Source organism: Epinephelus moara, chromosome 12 (assembly GCF_006386435.1).
Source record: "Epinephelus moara isolate mb chromosome 12, YSFRI_EMoa_1.0, whole genome shotgun sequence".
Classification (NCBI taxonomy): domain Eukaryota; kingdom Metazoa; phylum Chordata; class Actinopteri; order Perciformes; family Serranidae; genus Epinephelus; species Epinephelus moara.
In genome coordinates, this window is record NC_065517.1 from 5,355,435 (window position 1) to 5,376,482 (window position 21,048).

The following is a 21,048-nucleotide window of genomic DNA, read 5'->3' on the forward strand; positions in this document are numbered from 1 at the left end:
GTCTAAGAGACACGTTGATGATTTAGATGAAGAAATCATTGCGGTCAGTTGTTGAAGAGAAATCGAGGAGAAGCTATCTAGATATTACGTCTTACAGCTGTGTTTGAGGGAAGATTGGTTCCGTTTGAGGGCAGGAGGTCATGAATTTTGCCTCTAATAGTTAGAATTTTGTCATTAAAAAACCGTTACTGCTGAGGGCTAAAGGAATACAAGGCTCAATAGAGCTGTGACTCTCAGTCAGCCTGGCTACAGTGCTGAAAAGAAACCTGGGGTTGTTCTTATTGTCTTCTATTAATGCTGAGTAATAGTTTGCTCTGGCATTGCGGAGGCCCCTCTCATACGTTTTGAGACTTTGCTGCCAGACTAAATGAGATTCTTCCAGTTTGGTTAATCGTCAATTCCTTTCAGATTTTCGCGATATTTGTTTTAATTTTCAGGTTTGAGAGTTGTACCAAGGAGCGAACTTTCTTTGATTTGTTAACTTCTTTTTAAGAGGTGCTACAGAGTCGAGTGCTGTTCGCAGCGAGCCTGCAGTGCTATCGACAAGATGATCAATTCGGGTGAGTTTAAAGTCAGTACGGGAAACCTCTGTTACAGAAATATACAAATTAACTCGTTTCACTATCAGAATTTGATCCATTCAATCCCATAACATTTTGCAAGTCTAGAAGAGCTGCAAGATTAGATAATTGTATCCCCATGAAATGAAATGAATAGGGCCCTGCCTCCAGCGCTGTATCCAGCTCTCTGTATACATTCATGGAGTTTACAAGGAAGAACTCCAACTTTAGTGGCATTCCATCATACTTTCACTCATAGGAAATCAGACATTTTAGAGTTCCAAGTTGTCTGGAATGCAGCATTTCAACTTCAGCTCTATTTGGTCGAGAAGCTTTATAATGGAGACTCTATTTGTAAACTAGTAGACCCACTTCCAGACCCCGAGGACATAGCTGTCCTCTCAGTGAACTGACAGTGGTGATAAAGTGTTGAATGGTTTGTGGTAAGCACTGACACCTTGTGACTTGGTGTTCTGACAGTCCAGTCATGTTAGCTCAGTGTCCCATTTGAGGTTGACTCCTTGGAATCATGGCTTATCTAATGGTCAAATTTGACTTTGCTCACTCCATTAGTGCACACTCCTAGGTCCTAGTGGGATGATCTGCTGGGACTGTTCTGTATTCTCCGAAGCTAACGCAATGTTGACTCAAACCTGACATATCTGTCTCTGATGCCCCTCCCCTTCTCTCCCTCTACCACTCTCTTCTTTGCCTTCATTCTTCCTGCCCTCTGCTCCAGGCTCAGCTGGTGGACCTGCGTTCTGAGCTGACTGAGGCTAAAGCTGAGCGGAAAGTGATAGAGAGGGAGGTCCATGACCAGCTCCTCCAGCTTCATGCTCTCCAGCTGCAGCTTCATGCCAAGCAAGGCCAGGCTGAAGACTCTGACTCCATCAAAGACAGACTGGTAGGTAGGAAGACGAGATGCTGTCTCCAGCCTTCAATGACAGTAAATTACATTTTATCAAAAGAATACTTCACACATCTATTTCCAAACAGGTGCCCAGGAGAGGGACGAGTAGGACACAATTTAGACACTCTGTACATAGACTAACTTCCAAAAAAATAAATTAATTGCAACCTTTATGTAACCAGACCTTCAACAGGCAAACAATTTTGTGACAAAGAGAGGCCCTCTAAGTAGGGAGTGGCTGTGAGTGTGCAATCAACCACATTCCCCACATACAGTGGGTGTGCATAAATACAAAACATCAATTTACTATGTGACAATCCATAATATTATACAGAGAGAGAGAGAAGTCAAAAAGTAAAAACACATTGTATAGTGACAATCATAAACATACCCAAAAGTATTTACATTAAATAGGTAGGCTCTTATTAATAAATGCTTAAAGAGATACATTTCCAAATCTTACAGGTTGCATTCGTAGATGAACCTATAGGAACGTGTTTGCATGGAAAGTGACAAAACAACATCAACACATAGATAGGAACCTTCATAATAAGTACAACAAGGTCTTTAAAATGGCAATGGGCAAAAATTGCATCAAAGTATACTTAAAAATAATCAAATCAGCCTCTGCCTTATCAAGACTGCATTCTTTACACTAAGGTCCTTGTGAAAAGATCCTTTATTCCACAAAACGTGAGTGCAATGTAGTTGTGATTTGTGGACGAACCTAACAGCATATAGAAAAAGTCAACACCAATAATTTTGAGACAGTATATCTACGCTGAACAGAAATTTAAACCCAACACGTTTGTTTTTTATCTCATTTTTCACAGGTTTTTGCTGACGATCTAAGACTTTTTTAATGCACTTAGTGGATATATTTCTCTCCAAATTTGGTCCCATATTTGCTAAAATAGTGAGCACTTTTCCTTTTCCAAGATAATCCATCCACCTGACATCTGTGGCATTTCAAGATGCTGATTAAACAGCATCATTACTACACAGTTATCTGCAATCTCATTATTTCGGTCACTACCCAAAGCTCATGACCATAGGTAAGGGTTTGAATATTGGTGGTGTTTCTGTTAAGTGCTGTTAAGTTTAGTTGATTCGAAACACACCCAAAACACACATTAAACATGGCTTCATAGTGACATTTTCAAACACAAGTATACAAATTCACTTAATTATAACTCACTGGATTCACAGACAAAGCACTTGTCTATTGCTGGACACATTTTCCCCACAAATACAACATGCTTAATATATTAGCACAAGCCCATGGCATTTTACATTGTATAATTTAGTCTAGTGGCTTGCAAAGATTTCCTCTACTCATATGAAGCCAACATTTAACAGTTCGGCTCCATTACAGCTCACAAGGTTCACAGACAAAACAACTGTATTATACTACAACAGAATAGAATATATCTTTCTTGTCCACCGTGGGTGGAATTTGCCTTCAGCTCACCAAACACAAAAGACAACACTGTGAAATCAGACAAATAGACAGTAAAACAAACATACCAAGTCATTACAAAACACTTAACACATAAAATCAGCTCATTGTCTGTCTGTGGTTTAAAACTCATCGGTCACGTTACTGAGTTGAGAATGCTGATAGTACTAAACACATTTTCCAAACAAATACAACATGCTAACGTTATTAGCACAAGCCTGGGGCATTTTACATTGCATAAATTAGCCTAGCAGCTAGCGGAGATTTCCTCTACCCATATGAAGCCAGGATAAATCACACTCAAGATTTTAAATGGTATTTTGTGGGTGCTTTATTGTCTTCACAATTTATTGTTTCTTATCTGTGAAATAAAAGTAAGTAAAAGCTTTGTTTCCTCTGAGGGAAATGGTTTTCAGCTTACAAAAATAGACAGGAGGTCTGCGTCACTGCAACGGGTAGTTACATTTCTAGGGAACGGCATCAATTTGACACATTAGTATAAATCCTGCTGAAGTCCGAGGGCATCTGTATCAGAGCCAGCTCATATGCTTGGTCAAACTGTGAAGGGTATCCCTGCCGTGCAAATCTATTTTTTACATCCACGGCTTTCTCCCGAAAAGCCCTCTGTGGAATGACAAATCCCTCTCAATTGAAAGAGTGGGAGCTGTTGTTTTCCATGTCTTAGAACCCCACTTTTTTATGTTTACAACAGTGTGTTTTGACTTTTGGACTCCTCTCTCTCTCTCTCTCTCTCTCTCTCTCTCTCTCTCTCTCTGTATAATATTATGGATTGTCACATAGTAAATTGATGTTTCGTATTTATGCCCACCCACTGTATGTGGGGAATGTGGTTGATTGCACACTCAGCCACTCCCTACTTAGAGGGCCTCTCTTTGTCACAAAACTGTTCCCCTGATGGAGGTCTAGTTACATAAATGTTTAATTATTTATGCGAGTTAGACAGTGTGCCAGAGTTAGTCTGCAAATAAATAACATTTTACAATAGGGCAAAGTATTTTTTTTACATTTTGCCTACATTAGATAGAGCCAGTATAGATACAGAGAGAAAATGCAGGGAGGGAGAAGTGTCACATGGAGATCCCCAAAGTCAGGATATATAAGTGGCGGTTCAGTCTGGGCCAACGACAGAGCCCATTCCCCATGCATTGCACTGGTGTATTTTATGAACAGCACAGATGTTCCTCTTTCTGTCTTATTTTACATGGTTGTCTTAAAAAAGCTCAACATTAGAGACATCTGGATTTATTGATCTGGTAAATAATCCCCCTACAGTACGCTGCTGAGGTCATGGAAAAAACATAACAAATAAACGATGACTATAACGAGCAGCTACTGACATGTCTGCACATCTTGTCTCTGTATGAGTTTCGGTTTATCACACAGCAAGTCTTGTTGTATTGATGTTGTTGTGATGAACAAGTGCAGTTGATGTTTCCCAACACACTGCAATACACATTCTTTTAACAAATCCAAATACAATCTCTCAAAGAGTGTCTACAACTAACTTAGAGTCATTGTTTTTAACATGATCCCTGCAGAGCCTTGTGAACTCAAAGCTTTAAGTTGCAACACAGCAGCAGTCTCTTCAGTTTTGTTTCCCAACACAGTTCTTTTAATTGCTAGTGTCCATTAGACGCGCTCCACACAGAAGGGCTCCTCCAGCCCAGGGTTTGAATCCCCCACCCCGGGTTCAAACCAGGTGGGTGAGGGATTACAGGATGTTTATTCATTGAAGATTATTAAAATAATGTAAATCTATCTTTGCTCATGATTATCAGACATATACTAATATAGTTCCTTCTCTTAAGAGATTATCATTATAAGATATCAAATGGCCCTCAACATTCATTCTAACATTTAATCCTCCAGACAGCTGACAACATTTAGAAACACCTCACACTGTCCACACATGCTGGCAAACAAAAGCAGAGCATTAGCAGCGTGATGTAGTTGGTGGCAGTACAACTGTGCACTACAAGATTTTTTGGACCCAAAGTGTAATCAGTATAGTTACATGTGTAAGTCTGAGGTAACTGAGAGTGTCTGAGACTTGAAGCCTAAAACTTTCACTTGCAGTGCCAAAAGTGTGCATTTATGGGACAGTGCATTTTCCTTTGCTTCCTACTCCTTTCCCTTTGCTTCCACTGCTTTCAATTGCTTTTTTCAACTGATGTGCTTTAAAATATATCTGCCTCTTAAACTTTAATGGTTAACTTACTCACAATCTGTCGCTTGAAATCAAATTTTCTCTAATCTGTGACATCTTTCTGTTCCTCCTCTGCCTCTTTTCTCCTAAAGCCTGCGGTAACATTGGACGATATGGTAAGTTTGTGCGTGTACATTTTTTGGATAGATTGTGTAGCTACACTTGACGCAAGTAGTGATTCAGTGATATTTAAAGGCAGGAGTAGAAAGGACTGGGACATGAGTCACAACTGTCTTCCTTCCTACTGACACAGTCAGCTTTCAGCTGTCCATGTAAAATATAGGAAGGACCGATCATAGAGAATTTCCGTTACTGTTAAGTGAAAATTAAACAACAACAAAAAATGGTACAAAATTCCAGCTCACGTTCACCTGTACAGGCAGTTTTAGAATCACTACTTAATCTAACCTGCATGTCTCTGGACTGTGGGGGGAACTCAGAGCACCTGGAGAAAACCCATACAGGCACAGAGAGAACATTCAAACTCTACACAGAAACATCTTAGCTGGCCGGCTCAGTGGCTCAGTGGCTCAGTGGTTAGCACTGTCCTTCATACTATGAAAGTTCTGGCGGTTCAAGCTAGCAAATAACTTGCTCATTTGCAGACATTGGGTAAATTAGCAACCTGCACCTTACTTTTGGTGACAAGCACCTCATTTGTGTTTCTTGGAGGCCAGGGATCTTCTCCACAGCAGGTCAGGACTCAAATAAGTATGTTACTGCTGGAAAGATGATCTTTTAACAACTGGGCTGTCTATGAAATAGAAAGACTGAAGTACTTTAAAAAGCGGGGCTACATGTCTCACATTTCAGAATGAACATATATTGAGGGAGCTTGGCTTTGCCAATTTGGCATGCTAACATGACGGAGGATAGACTTTTCTCATTGTCACTTTACTTAACAATGACAAATGTGTCACTTTTTTGTGGGCAGTCACAGATGCTGCCAAGTCTAAAAAACACAGTTCTGATTAGCATTTCCAGTTTGGTCAAGTGGGTATAAATCTTTTTCTTACCTTTGACACTGCACCAGATTTGTTCTGCGCTGAGGGTACAGTGCATTTTGGTGCATCATTCTTTTAACCCAGCCAAAGATACAGCTTTGAACTTGGTTGTAGACTTGTCAGCTACTTGGCAGTTTCCAAAGCTTCCAGCTTTATTCTGATTGTTAGCATTTCTAAGACTGTCATTGAAAGCTCACCATTATCTAACATGACAACCTGTCACACTGTATTTCTTGGCTGCTTGATGGTTGCTTGACATTTCTGCCTCATTGATGATTTTGAAATTCCTCTCAAACCTTAATTAACTTGCCATTCTCTTGACCCTCTTTTTTTTTTTTCAAGAAATTCCTGCATCTCTCCATCTCATCTGTCACTTTTGACCGCACTGAAGCTGTGAAGTGATGTGGCTTCAATCCAAATGTTTAAACTAGTTCCTGAATATAATACAACCTGCACTTTTTCAAATGTAATTTCAATGAAAGAATACAGTTTATACTGGGGCCAGTGCGTTCATTGTAGACTGGAGGAGTTGCTAAGCAGTTGAGTTAAGGTACCTGAGGTGATGGCACTTTGCCAGCAATCCCATGCATTGTCGGTACCATTTGTTCATTTGAATTTCAATTAAGAACGAAAAAACAATAAAATGGAAAACGATTTGTTATTTCATTATTTGTTTTTCAATGTCCAACAAGAAACAGATTTCGATTTCATTTTCAAATATTTCATTTAGTGCGCACGTCAAAAATAGAACATTTAAAAAACGGTCTCGATCCCTTTTTTTTATTTTGATATTAAATCTCTCTCATTTCTGTGCCCCAGAATTTATTCAGCCTAGTGCGTACTTAATTTACTGTCTGATACTGATAGTAGGCTGTTGTTTATTATGGCTGCCTTGGAGTCCCATGGATTATGCGCTTGTTGCCATGACGTAAAACATAACTTTGATTCTGTAACATCGCCATTGCTCTCGAAGGCTCTGGTAGATCTACAGTGATCCGATTCATGGTCATTTTCAAGCTAATTCATGAACTGAAAAATTGAGAATGATCAGTAGAGTGCAATTATCCTAAATTTTGAGCATTTTAACTGTAGCATATTTTTCTTATTGTCCTTGCTCATGGTAAACTGCCTTTCAGTCTTGCTGTTTCTGCCTATTTGTTGTGGTCTTGTTTGCTCTGTATTAAAAAGTCTTAAGAAACTAATACTCCAGTATGACCGGAGATGTCAAAGGGTATCATAATCCTGTGTTTTATTCATTTTACTGCAGTATTTTTTCTTAATGATCTCAATGTTAATTGAGATTAAGAAATGGTCTCAATTAGGAAATGGTCCAGTTAAAGAGGCAGTATGTGTATGGTCCCTTAGTCCTCAGGCTTCCTCCAACAACGCTTATACAGTATCTATAAAATAAAATCAAGTTGGTACATAACAGTATTATTCTGTAATTATAATTCATGAGTATTATTCCTAACCTTTTTTTTTTTTTTTTTTTTGCTTTAATCATTAGGCTATGTCAATCAACCAGTTATATCACTATTTGTTTCTTTATTAATAAAATTTAATTTCAGAAATCATATTGTCATTTTTCCATCCCCTAAAAGTTTATCCATTTTCTATAACTTGTGGCCATGATGTCATCTTTTTAGACTTTTAGACTTTTGAATTTCACGAAAAACTTTTTTTTTTCTCTTTTGTCAAGCTTGTCTGACTTAGCAACAGTAACTAAGGGGTGGGATTTAGGATTGGTCAATTGAGATTCTGGTTTTTACTGTAAATTTTCCCCAAATCTTTTTCCTTTGTCGACTGTTGAGCCAAATACTGACCTTCAAATGCAATTTTTACAGTGATATAACTGGTTCAAGTTTTCAGCTGCAGCTGTTTTCTCTCAGGGATTTATTTCCTCCAATGTAATCTGTTTCAATCTCAGGAAGACATTTAATCCTAATCTGAATATGAGTTACTAATCTTATTTGATTATTATTTGCATGGCTGGAATTTATTATACATGAATTAAAATTTCTCAACATAGATACTTTTAAGATTCAACTCTCCATGTACTTTCATTTGTCAATGAAATGAATTAAAAGGGGTGTGAAAACCACCTCTGCTAAATTGTGCTATATTCAGCCACCACAGATTAAGAGGATTTTCACTCATCCACTCATCTTGCTTCCAGTGCTTGTTGTGTTGTGTGTGCTCACATGTGATGTCTTGTTGTAGGAACAGGAGCTGGAGGTCAGCAAGAAGGAGAAATTAGCAGAGGCCAGGCTGGAGGCTGAGGTGAGACTATTTAAGAAAGAAAACGAGGCTCTGCGCAGACACATGGCAGTGCTGCAGGCTGAAGTGTACGGCGCCAGACTGGCTGCCAAATACTTGGACAAGGAACTAGCTGGCAGGTAGGGACAACTCCTTTCACGTGAAAGATGAGCAAAAGATGGATGGACTTCCTGGTGTTAGAATTGACAGCAGGATCTTTGGATATGTCCTCCAGGGTGCAGCAGATCCAGTTACTGGGTCGTGACATGAAAGGGCCGGCACATGACAAGCTGTGGAACCAGTTGGAGGCAGAGATTCACCTTCACCGCCATAAGACCGTCATCCGCGCGTGCAGGGGTCGCAATGATCCTAAGAAACCTCTCCCCTCTCCTGTGGGACACGTGAGTGTGAAACCACAGAACAGTTGGAACTGTTGATACCTTTATTTATTTGTGCTTCCAGAGCTGAATGTATTGATGTCATTACAGGACCCAGACATGTTGAAGAAGACCCAGGGAGTGGGCCCTATCAGAAAGGTGGTGCTGGTCAAAGATGATCATGAGGGGCTTGGAATCTCCATTACAGTAAGAAGTCTCAGCTGTTCTTTTTCTTCCTGAATGTGGTTAAGTCAGCCCCTTGAAATACCATCCAAGATCTGTTTAAGCAGCCAATAATTCCATATCTTTGAATGCAAGCCTGGTTACTTCAGAAGATGTTCAGGCAGCAGAGAATAAACTCTCACTGTAAGATAAGGCTCTGGATTGGTGTCCTTCTCACAATTCTAAGCTAAGGATAACCACAATGAACAGCTGCCCATCCTTATCAGCCAATATTCAGTACAAATATGCAATTGGGAGATCAGGATTTAAGCTTGCTAGTCACCAATCGCAGCAGGGACGATCAGTGACTACTCAGCTTTCCCACATGTGTTACATTAAGTTTCCAATTACTATGCTGGTACTCTGTTTTGCTGATACCTCACTATGACTGAACTCTCGCTCCTGCAGCCAGCGGTGTCCTTCTGCCTGCTTTATACATCACACATCAACACACTGACTGCCTGCACACAGTAGAAGAGGAGGGGGAGAGCAATTACATATCAATGTGTATTTAAGTTGTCCTTACAGACTTGCGGAAGGATATTTAGTAGACTGGCACCGATTACAATTTTTTGGGCCGATCCCCATTTCCGATTTGCGTGACTGTTTGGATGGCCGATTCCAATTTTGGCTGATTCCGATTTCATTTTTTTCAAACCACTTCACAGCACACAAGATATTGCAGTATTTTCTATCTTTCCCTTTAGAACATTTTAACCAAGATACAACCAACTTGTCAATAATCATCTCAAGCAAACAAATAAAAACAGTGACACATGTTAAGAAACATTTTCCTTTTTGCTCAAATATAACTTCAGGTACAGTATTAAAATAATTAAGTAAAAAAAGCCATACATGAATAAAACCATAGATAAATGAAAATGATAAATGAAATGTAATTTCTTGAATAGACAAAAATTCCATAAGGCCGACATGGTGTAGGTCGCCTGTGCGAAAGTCCTTAGCGCTGCAGATGCGCCCGCCAGTAAGCGTGCAAACACGCGCCTTGTCAGTTTCAAGCAGCACAGTGCAGCAGTGAGAGCTCCGCAGTTAAGTTTAACACGGACAATGATCAACAGCAGAGAGACCGCAGTGCAGATGAAGGGAATATAACTTCAAGATTACTCTAGTTGACGACAACTACGCTTGTTACTGTAAGTAAGTGCGATAAAACCTCTGCCAGCCAAGCCAATACTTAATCAATACATGTGATCAGCATGTAGAAAGCTGTATTTCAATCTGCTCTGTCCGCAGTCTCTCATTCACCGCTATTATGATTTACGATCGCGGTCGACACAAGCACATCGCGCTTGCAGTGCTAACAGCAAAGTGTTAAAGACAAACTAAAATGAAAACTGTCTGTATGTAGGCTAACACTTTATCTGAAGATGTACCTGAAGCAGCCGACCTGCAGACAGTGAGTCTCCTCAGTAGAGGGTAACAGCAGTAACAGCGCCAGGTCACCATCGGTCGGGCATCCCTCCTCCTCTTTCAGCTCTCGCCAGCGTGTGAAAGCCGGGCCAATATTAATCCTTGTTTGAGCTCTTGTTTTATCACTCTCCTGTTTTCTTTTCGTTGTCTCCTCGGACAACACCTTCACCTTCTTCCTTTTCTTTGCCATGACAACCACGTGTAACTCCGTTCGCTACTCCAAAGAGAGGAGGGGGATATGACGTATGCCGTAAAGCAGCCAAATTTTGTAGTCCTGTTTTGTGTCCGGGTTCCTACCTGAACCCTGAAACTACATAGTGCCAGTGCAAGCGAAACAGACACTCTCAAGCAATGACAGAGGTGTCATCCAACCTATTGTGAGTTGATGTATCATTACAAGGATCTTGGATTTTGAGGGCCCAAAAACTCCATTGTGTTGCTTTAAAAATCTGGGACTAAAACACCCTCTAAGCAGCTAACGAATGACCTGGAAATAAAGAGAACTGACTCTAAAGCAGCTTGCTCACTGGACAAAAAACCTACTATCATCTGGCTTTTGTAATGGAAATACGACACCCTGGTGGACACGCCAATGTTTGCCCCTTTGCTGCTGCGATGTAGTGACAGGCCGCCATAAAATACCATCCATCTCCTTCCAAGCAACACTTGAACATCTTTCAAAATGTAGTATTGGCTCTGTTACTGCTGCTTTCTACAATTCACTAACCTGTTTTGTGGCCTGTCTGTGATGTCAGATGTGACACACCAGGAAAATAAAACATAGAAAGGACAACTCGTCTGCTGAGCTGTGTACACAGCTCTGATCTACTGGCAGTGGGGCATCCAAGCAGTCAATGGCCTGTTTTTAGCGCTAATTTTGGTGGGTGTCAAGGATGTCACAGCACAGAGAAATGCTGTAAGAAATGCTTAAATTGTGTTGGTTATGGTTCAGTTTTTTCAGCATGCCATTGTGTCTTACCATGTTGCCATGGCAACCACAGAAACCACACAGAGGGAAACAATATAGGAGCTAATTGTATTGGTCTGCACCAACAGTGGCCAAAAGAAATTATCGTGAAACAACATCACCTTCAACATCTGGTCTAAATAACATTAGGTTATAAATGAGCAAGACTTGACTATGTCATATTGCCAACCATTTCCTCTATTTTAAGCCACAGCCTGCTCTCTTTAGCTGCATGATGAGATAACAGTAGGTGGACAGCAGCAGCCTCTGATGGTACTGGTGGTTAGAAGGATTAAAGTAGTCGTTGTAGCAGGGGGTTGTGCCCTGCTGCTGCATCTTTAAAATACAGACGGTAGAAACAGCAGCAACTGCTCACTGTCTTAAAGGACTGTTAGAGATAAAAAATTAAAGGTTAAGTGGTATATTTCAACCCTTGGACCCTGTTTTTCCATGTTTTTTTTCCTAGGTAAAAAAGTTTTGAAATTGGTCCAGTACTGAGAGAGGCAACAAAGCTACCAGACACCATTTAAATAAACAGAAATGTGTGTGTATAAAGCCAGCGTATCTTCATAATCTAACTGGGTGAATTAAAGGTTTATTTCTACCAAACCAGAGCTGATTGTGACATACTGAGACAGTCTTTGTGAGTTTTATTTTGTTTGTGGACTTTGAAGTTTGTTGTATGATGCAAAAATCACTGTCTATTTTGGAGTCTGGTGGGCTTGGTGATAGTGATTCCTGGGCTGTTTCTGGTTAAACAAAAAGGATCTTACTCTTTAACAAAAATGTGTATCTCTGTAGGGATCATTTCCATAATGTTGTCACATAGAATAACAATCTGTGCCTGTCAGTGGCAAAAACAAACACTTTTAGTGGACATACATCGATGGTGTCAGTTGCCCAGAGTAGCCCCATTGTAGCCTGTTTTGTCTCTCAATACTGAACCAATTTCCAAAATAGTTGTCCAAATGTCACTTAGACACAAAACATGGGAAAAATGGTCCATGGATATAAAATACACCAAAGTTTCCCTTTAACATGCCCGACGGCACCATAAAATGGCCTAAAGAGACTTCTTGGCCAAATGAGTTAACTCTAATGTTTTTCCTCCTCAGGGTGGGAAGGAGCATGGTGTTCCTATTCTGATTTCAGAGATCCATCCCAGTCAGCCTGCAGACCGATGTGGAGGTCTGCATGTCGGAGACGCCATCCTCGCCGTCAACAGCGTTAATCTGCGAGACGCCAAACACAAGGAGGCTGTTACCATTCTGTCCCAGCAGGTAACACAGGCATTAACAAATGTGCGCACACTGCACCACAACAATTCCCTCAAAATGCTCATTCAGTGTGTCTGTGTCAGCGAGGACAGATAGAGTTTGAGGTGGTGTACGTGGCTCCGGAGGTGGACAGTGATGATGAGAACGTGGAGTATGAAGATGACAGCGGCCATCGCTATCGACTCTACCTAGATGAACTGGAGGACAGCAGCACAGCGCCACCTAGCAACAACTCTGCATCACTGCAGGGTAAGATCTCAAGACTTGTTTTGACCACTAATAAGATGCTCACATCTTGGTTCTTGGATCAGGTGCTGTATGCAGTATTCAGAGCATTAATATAGCAGCAAACTGCTGTTCGCTATGTGAAGTTTTAGTGGAGTAATGGCGTCCTGGCAGAGAATGAAGTTGCACTACCTCTGTGTGTGTAGATGGTCCAGCCACACGTGCATGTGAGTCCCACAAAGAGCTCACAAAGAAATAAATGATTATGAGCATTATTATTAGTATTACTAGATTACAAATCGATTGCTTGTTAAAGACAATCCCAATTCCAAAAAAGTTTGGACACTGTGTGTGTTAAGATAAAAACAGAACCAAATGATATACAAATATTTTTTTTTTACCTTTAATCGATTGAATACAGTACAAGGACAAGATACTTAATGTTCAAACTGATCAACTTTATTGTTTTCGTGAATTTACTCTTAATCTGATTTTGATCCCTGCAACACATTCCAATAAAGTTGGGACAGGAGCGCTTTGCTTTAACAACACTCAGTAAGTGTTTGGGAACTGAGGACAGTAATTGCTGAAGTTTTGAAAGTGATTATTTTTCCATTCTCGCTTCATATATGACTTTAGTTGTTCACCAATCCAGGGTCTTAGTTATCATATTTTGTGCTTCATTATACATCACGTTCAAGTCAGGTCTGGACTGCAGGCAGGCCAGACTAGTACCTGCACTCTTTTACCACAAGGCCAAGCTGTTAGAACACGTGCAAAATGTGTCTCATTGTCTTGCTGGAATAAAAAGAGATGTCCTTGAAAACGACAAACGTGTTACATGTAACAATCTGGATGGTGCTTTTCCTCTTTAGACCAGAGGACACAACATCCATGATTTCCCAAAACAATTTGAAATGTGGACTCGTCAGACCAGCTCAGAGAAGTCGACAGCATTTCTGGATGTTGTTGATGGCTTTCACTTTGCATGGTAACTTGCATTTGTAGAAACAGCAACAAACTGTGTTTACTTACAATGTTTTAAGTGTTCCTGAGTCCATGTGGGCATATCCTTTACATAGTCATGTTGTTTTTTCATACAAAGTAGCCTGAGGGGTTGAAGGACACAAGCATTGAGTATTGTTTTTTTAGCCCTGCCTACCAACGTGCAGAGAATTCTCTGGATTCTCTGAACCTTTAGATGATACTATAGTTTGTAGATGATGAAATCCATAAATTCCATGCAACTGTGTGTTGAGAGAGGTTGTTCTCAAACTGTCTCACTGTTTACCCACTAGGGCTGGGTATAGCCACTGATTTTCTGATGTGATTGGATTTCTGACTCAATTTGATTCAATATTGATTTGATTGGAGATGTTTCAGTTACAATACCAGTTTTTGCTCAAATGTTAAAGAGATTCTCAGGGAATGAATCCTGTAAATTTTACAAGGCCCTATTTATAAAAAAAAAAAAAAAAAAAAAGGATTAAACAGGATTAAAACTGAATATTTTATTACTAAATGTTGTTTCTAGAGCAGCAACAGTAGTGTGAAGACAACAAAGTCACAGTATAAACTTAATATCTCACTGGAAAGAAATCTAAAATGTCAGTACAATAAATCATATTCCTGACATCACAATACTGAGTGAAGATCAGAAAGAATAAAGAACAGAGACATCAGTCAGTATCAGTCCTCCTGTCCTCTCTGCTCCTCCCTCTGCTGCTGAGGAGAGTCACTGCCTGCAGGTAACAGTACTGTTGGTGAGTGTTAAGGTACGAGGCAAATTAAGCTAAACTGTCTGACATAAACCACTGTTTTAGCTTTAGGTAACAATTTGCTATTAGCTAGAAGGTTTTTCACAAAGTGACTGTCTTTGCTTATGAACAACTGAGCCTTTCAAGGACATCACTTTCACACCCATCATGATGTCTGTACCTGTTACCAATTATTCCACTTACTTGTGAGATGTTCCAAACAGTTGTGTTTTTTTTTTTAATTTCACAACCTTTCCCAGTCATATGTTGCCTCATTCCAACTTAATGGGAATGTGTTGCAGGCATAAATTCAGAATCAGTGCATATTTACAAAATCATTGCGTTCCGTTTTTATTTACGTGTTACACAACGTCTCAACATTTTGGAATTAGAGTTGTAATGAAAATAGGTAGTGAGATAAGTAATAAGTTTAATCTTGTCCAGCAATGTTATGGAGAGATTAAGGTGAGATTGCTGTGTCACTCATGATGAAGTTAATGAACTGTATACATATAAACACAAAACACTACTTTACTTGTAGTATAGCTTTTGAAATCATGCTAATAGCACATATCTAGTATCAGAATACTGTGGTTTGCTTTCACACCACAAATGAACTGCATCATAAACCCTATTAGGATGGGATTAGTTTAACGTGGAGACGTGGGGTAAAGTAATTATTACCAGGGATTTTAGTCCCATCCGAATGTGTCATGTCTGTAATCATTACGGATAATGTCAGTAAAAATTACGGCGACTTTTACCTTCTGTAAAACGCTCCGGAGAAAATACCTCGGGTAATATTAATCCTGTGCGAACGCGATCCTCTGTAAAAATGTATGAAAATATTTCGTCACATCCTGTTTACAACCATTTTTCCGCGGTTACAACTAGTTTTCCACATTTTTCAATGATGGAGGTGCTTGAAGAAGCATTCGTGTTGTCGGCAGTCGTGATAGTGGACATTTTTCTAATGATCGCATAGCCCTCCATGGGAGACCAATCAAAAAGGTCAAGAGGAAAGCACTTTTCAGAGCCACGAGACTTCTGGTTGTGTTACGTAGGCCTAATATAAATCCATATTGCTAATCATTGTGTACACACATTCCTGATCATGGGCAATATTTCATATTGGGCTAATTATTAATTATTATTATCCTTCAGCTGGTGCTTACAGGAAGCAACATAGCACGCACATGCCGACAGGGAGGTGACACCAGGGCACAAACCGAGTTACCACTCCCATCTCTGGTAGAATTACAGATTTCTTGTCCTGTGCGAATCGGACATTTATATTACAGACATCCTGTGGTAAACAGACATTAGTCCATATCCCTATGTAAAACGAATCCCGTCCGAACAATACTATAGTCTGCATGGAGGCAAAGTCCAGACTAGGCTTGGTTTTAACTGAACCAAACAGGATACCCGTGAAAGCACCAGACTGCAAATTAGTGATTATTTTGACCAGGACTGACATTAAGCAACATTTAGCAATAATAACACATTGTGTAGATGCTTAAAGGTAGATAAGATACACCTTTATTGATCCCATAATTGAGAAATTCCACATTTGGTGTTTTCGGACCAAACAGTTGTGGGGATTCCCTGAGAGGAACTGTCTGGTGGGGAGCCCTGAGTACTACATGCCTTCAAGGGAAGTGACGTCAACTGGCCTGCGATTGGTATAGCAACCTCACCGTAGCTTTGATGAGTCAAAATCCTGTTGTGTTTCCCCAATGTATATATGCTCAGTAAAACCTGGACTTCACTGTCCATCCATTTGTCCATGTTGTCTTCCTTTTATTTCTTACGAGCTGTTGTTTGTGTTTTTTTTGTAGTCTGCAAACAGGTTTTTAAGAATGGTGGCTGCTGGATTGGCTCATGTTTTAGATCAGTCAATGTACACTTAAATCTCTAAGTTTCCTATTGTGCTGGGTGAGGACCTACTCTGAAAAAGGAACTATAAACTGTGTCCTAAGAATTGCGATCATTCCTAATTCTTGTAGTGAGGACCCAATAAAAACGGGGGCTCTTACCACTTTGAAGAAGTCCCTGTGGTCCGAAAACACTTAATGACACAGTAGGAGGGAACCACACCCAGTGGTGTAGTGGTAGTTGATGAGGTGAGTGCTCTACTAAGTAGATAGGCAGGTTTTCCGACGAGGAAGTGGGTATACTCCCCTATATATTCCAATGGATTTTTGGCTGATACTGTAAAAGGCCAGAAAAAGAAGTGGGTATACCCCGTGTACCTGCATAGTTACCCTCCTCTACAGTACTGACTCCACCCTCTCTCCACTATGAGCTGCTTATTAAAACAAGCCCAGACACCACTTAACTCTACTGCAGTTAGAAAGATGCTTTCTGAATGATGTAGAACAACATATTACTTATTATATGTCTGAATCTGTGTCCACCCCGTAGCTCTGGAAAAGATGACACTGAGCAATGGAGCGGAGAATGGAGATACTGGGATTTCCAGTGAGACACCTTCAGAGGAAACCCCTTCAAAGCCTCCCGAGACTGACTGATCCTCCTAGAGGCTCAGATAAGCCATCGGTATTTGAAGATATAACAAGAGGATTGGTGTTAAATCCCTCTCAATGAACTGAATCAAAGAATTCTATGACGAGCCAAGGGACAAGGGAAAATGAACAGAAACCGTCTGTTTTCCCTTCTTCCTCTCGGTGTTCTGGGGTAATGGAATTCGGGGGTCTAGTCTGGGCATGTGGCAATGATTTGGGGTAAAAGTACACATGTTTAAAGAAGCATAAGTGTAACATATGTAGAGCAGAGAGTGATACTGAACAATGTCTGACTTTTTCTGGATATTTTATTAAGATATTAACAATCTCGGAACCCATGGGCTATTGGTCTGACAACTATAAGGGGGCACCAGCCAATATTTTGGGGGTTCCAGTGTTGAGATTTCCTCATTTCAGCTAAATTCTGTAAACAGATAATTGCATATAAATGCAAAAAAGAAAGAAAGCTAAAACACATTAGCCGATGGGTTCCGGGATAGTAACTCGGCCAATGCGTTCTGCCTCTCCACACGGACTGTTTACCAGCCGTTAAAACATGGTTAGTCAATAATACTTGTACTACAAATGTACTACAAACCGAAACCAGAACGCCAAAATCTTGTGCCGTTGCCTACAGATTCTGCACACATATGCAGATATCTGTTTATTGAGATTAAGATACTGATGGAAATAGACAGTCGCTGTATGTGAGAAAACTGAAGGAAGTAGATGTCACCAAGCTGACATCAGAGAGGAAGAGGTTACTTATTGTTAAAAAAATGTTTTTCAGGTGCCGCTTTTGGAGAAACGCTGTAGAGTTTTTTGCCTCTGTTTGCATAGTTATTCATCTGGTCCCGACAATACTATGACAAGACTATTGTCCTGCAGGGGCCCTAGTAGAAGCCAGGGAAATATCTCAGAAAGGAAATTAAATTAAAAAAAAGAAATTTTCAGTGTTGTTTTACAAATAGAGAATAAATCTGTTGCCAACCTTCTCAGACAAAGTGATCATTTTACTTAGCAAGAGCAAGGCCATTTATGCTCTACCCTGTGAAATAAATATCAAAGTGAAAAATGCTATAAAATCTTGCCTGTTGTTACCAACACACTTTTTCAACCTTTTTAAAACAAATTTAAAACCCAAGCTAGGTAGATATTCTGTCAAATAATGTATGCAGGGTCTGAATGTTTTAACAACCACATGAATAAACGTAGTAATAACTGAAAGCTAAGAGGAATGACAAATTTTCTTTTGAAGATGTCCATGTTGAACTGTGTAAAAGTACTTGACGAGCTACTTCTGGCTCTAAAGTTTAAAATGCTGAACCTTTATAGTTATTCATACAATGAACATATTGCAATCTTATTGTTTTCTTTTTTCTCTCTCTCTCTCTCTCTCTCTCTCTCATTCAACATAGAAATCTGTATGAAAGGAGATTAGGGTCATATGTAAAAAAACAAAATAAAAAACAACAGAAAAAGCCTTTTGAAAGTAAAGTCAAAATTCTGACATCAAAATTGGTATAACTCTGAGATTGAAGTCAGAATCTTGACAAAGTTAGGGATTCTGAGAACAGAGTCAAATCTGAGATTAAATTTAGAATTCTAAGAATTTAAATCAGTATTCTGAGATTAAAATCAAAATTCTCAGATTGTAGTCAGAATTGTAAGATTGAAATCAGATTTCGCTGATTAAAGTGAGATTTCTTAGATTGAAGTCTGAATTATCAGAATAATGTGAGTCTATAATTAAAGTGAGAATTATGAGAATTTAAATCATTGTGATTCTGAGATTAAGAATTAGAATTCTCAGATTAAAGCAGAATTATGGAAAAATTAGTCCGAATTCTCATATTAAAGTGAAAATGAAGAGGTTAAAGTCATAATTCTGAGTAAAAATGATTATATTTCTGAGATTCAAGTCATAATTCTGAGATTAAATTCAGAATTCTGAGAATTAAAGTCATAATTCTGAGATTATAATCAAAATTCTGAATTTGAAGTCAAAATTCTGACTTGCTCAGAATTTTCTTGTTAGACTCAGAATTTAAACACATTTATCAAATGTGGCCCTTATCCTCTTCCATAATTTTGTAATGGATGGCTTTCAGGTGAAGTAACTCACCCTCTGGTGACTGCTCTCGCCATTCGACAACAGTGCCAGTGACATCCCATCCTGTCCCATCCCGGGTTTTCTGTCTTTGAAGGCACCGTGTCATAATAATCTTGAGAAGTACCATTTCAAAGGCACCTCTAAATTCCACCAAGAACTGCTACCTTCTTTTTCTCTAACTTTGTAGGGCACAACTGGTGTCCTTTAACACCCCAGTAGTATCCCAATTCCCAGCTATTAATGGCATGTTCATTGTTCAGGGGGTCCTTGTCAATTCATACACCTTTGCAGAGCCAGCATTTAGCAAAACAATCAAACAAATAAACTACGCCATATGTCCATGTTAGGTTGTTAGGTAAGGGAGCAGGTTTTCTTCCATCTTTAGATATTTTTAAAACTTAAATACTTAAAAGAAAGAATGTCACAACTGACATTGCAAATACCCTCCCAAGTCCTTGAAGACAATGTAATTATAGACTGTATTTGTCATACTCTGTATGACCTAAAAACCCTTCCCTGGTATTGTATCCTATTTATAAGGTGGTGACGGTGGGGTAGATGTTACCCGTTTTCCCGCCATAGCTTTTTAACCTTGTTCCATCACTAACATATTTTGGCATGTCACTGTATGTTGAATATACAGGGGTGGGCACAATAACACGTGTCTGATATCATGTAATTGAATGCAATCATTCTTAATGACGGGGTCTCTCTTAACTGTGTATCGCTGTACACTGTAATTTGTTATTGTTTTTTTTATTGTGTCACATTACATTCTCTTGTAGCACATTGTATTTTGTCAAACCTGACAGTATGATGTAGTAAAATACAACAAACCACAAACTCCTCTAAACTGGATTAAGACGCAGGCCTCACCACTGTACTGTTTGATGCAAAGACATTCAGTTGATACATTATTGTGCCCAGCTCTTGTATCTGTGTCACCACTGCTAGCTGCCAGTGATCCAGCCCAAAGGAACATGAGTGAGTGGAACCCTTACTACGCCATGACGTTTTGCCCTTCCAGAATACGTGTCACTTTCCTTACTTGCTTTTTGTTACTCTGTTTCCTTGGTGCTTGGTTTGTGTCTCTAAACTCTTCACACATATGATGTGCATCTTTATTATAAGTAATGTATTCAAGTCATGCAATTTATTTAGCCTTTAAATAAAGTTTGGTTCCAATTTGGTTTATTTGTAATACATTTGGAGTATTTTTTGTTGTTGCTGTCTTTTTGAAAATGTCTTAAGTGCCTTTAAACTCACCTCAGAGTTTATAAAATGAAGGTGAATTCTAACTAGACTTGCAAGCAGGTGTGACGGGCTCCAAGCCAGAGGTGTGGACTGGAGTCACATGACTTGAACTCGAGTTAGACATGATCACAAGTTTAATGACTTTAGAATCGACTTGACAAAATCAAAACAGACTTGCAACTCGAGTTGGACTTTCACACCAGTGACTTCTTGGATTTAAGCCATATGTCTTGAAAATACTTGATACCTACCCTCAAACCTGAAGATAGAAAATTATTTAAAAAGTGAGCCTCGAATCAAGTCATTTCCCTTCATTTTCAGAATCAACAAACACAAGTTGACATTTAACTCCCCAGATGATCCAATTTGAAGAAGAGAAACATGAAGAACTAACATTACGTTACTGAGCACCAGTCTGAAAAAATGATATGAAAGATAATTTTGTTCACAAACAAAAAATATGCATTGGTCAACAAAAAAG

The 21,048-nt window shown here is 39.4% G+C and overlaps 1 protein-coding gene across 2 annotated transcripts in view; it reads left to right on the top strand.

The window, feature by feature from the left end:
• The window catches only part of gopc (golgi-associated PDZ and coiled-coil motif containing), a 29,928-nt gene extending 9,425 nt beyond the window's left edge, over positions 1 to 20,503 (top strand). The window contains exons 2-9 of one of the 2 annotated variants that reach the window (XM_050058502.1): positions 1,300 to 1,464; positions 5,249 to 5,272; positions 8,381 to 8,556; positions 8,652 to 8,817; positions 8,905 to 9,000; positions 12,529 to 12,693; positions 12,774 to 12,939; positions 17,100 to 20,503. In XM_050058502.1, the coding sequence (XP_049914459.1) occupies positions 1,300 to 1,464; positions 5,249 to 5,272; positions 8,381 to 8,556; positions 8,652 to 8,817; positions 8,905 to 9,000; positions 12,529 to 12,693; positions 12,774 to 12,939; positions 17,100 to 17,206 (1,065 nt within the window). In that variant the 3' untranslated portion in view covers positions 17,207 to 20,503. The remainder of the gene's footprint in view (positions 1 to 1,299; positions 1,465 to 5,248; positions 5,273 to 8,380; positions 8,557 to 8,651; positions 8,818 to 8,904; positions 9,001 to 12,528; positions 12,694 to 12,773; positions 12,940 to 17,099) is intronic. The other variant, XM_050058503.1, reaches the window with a different exon arrangement.
• Positions 20,504 to 21,048: the final 545 nt, after the last annotated feature.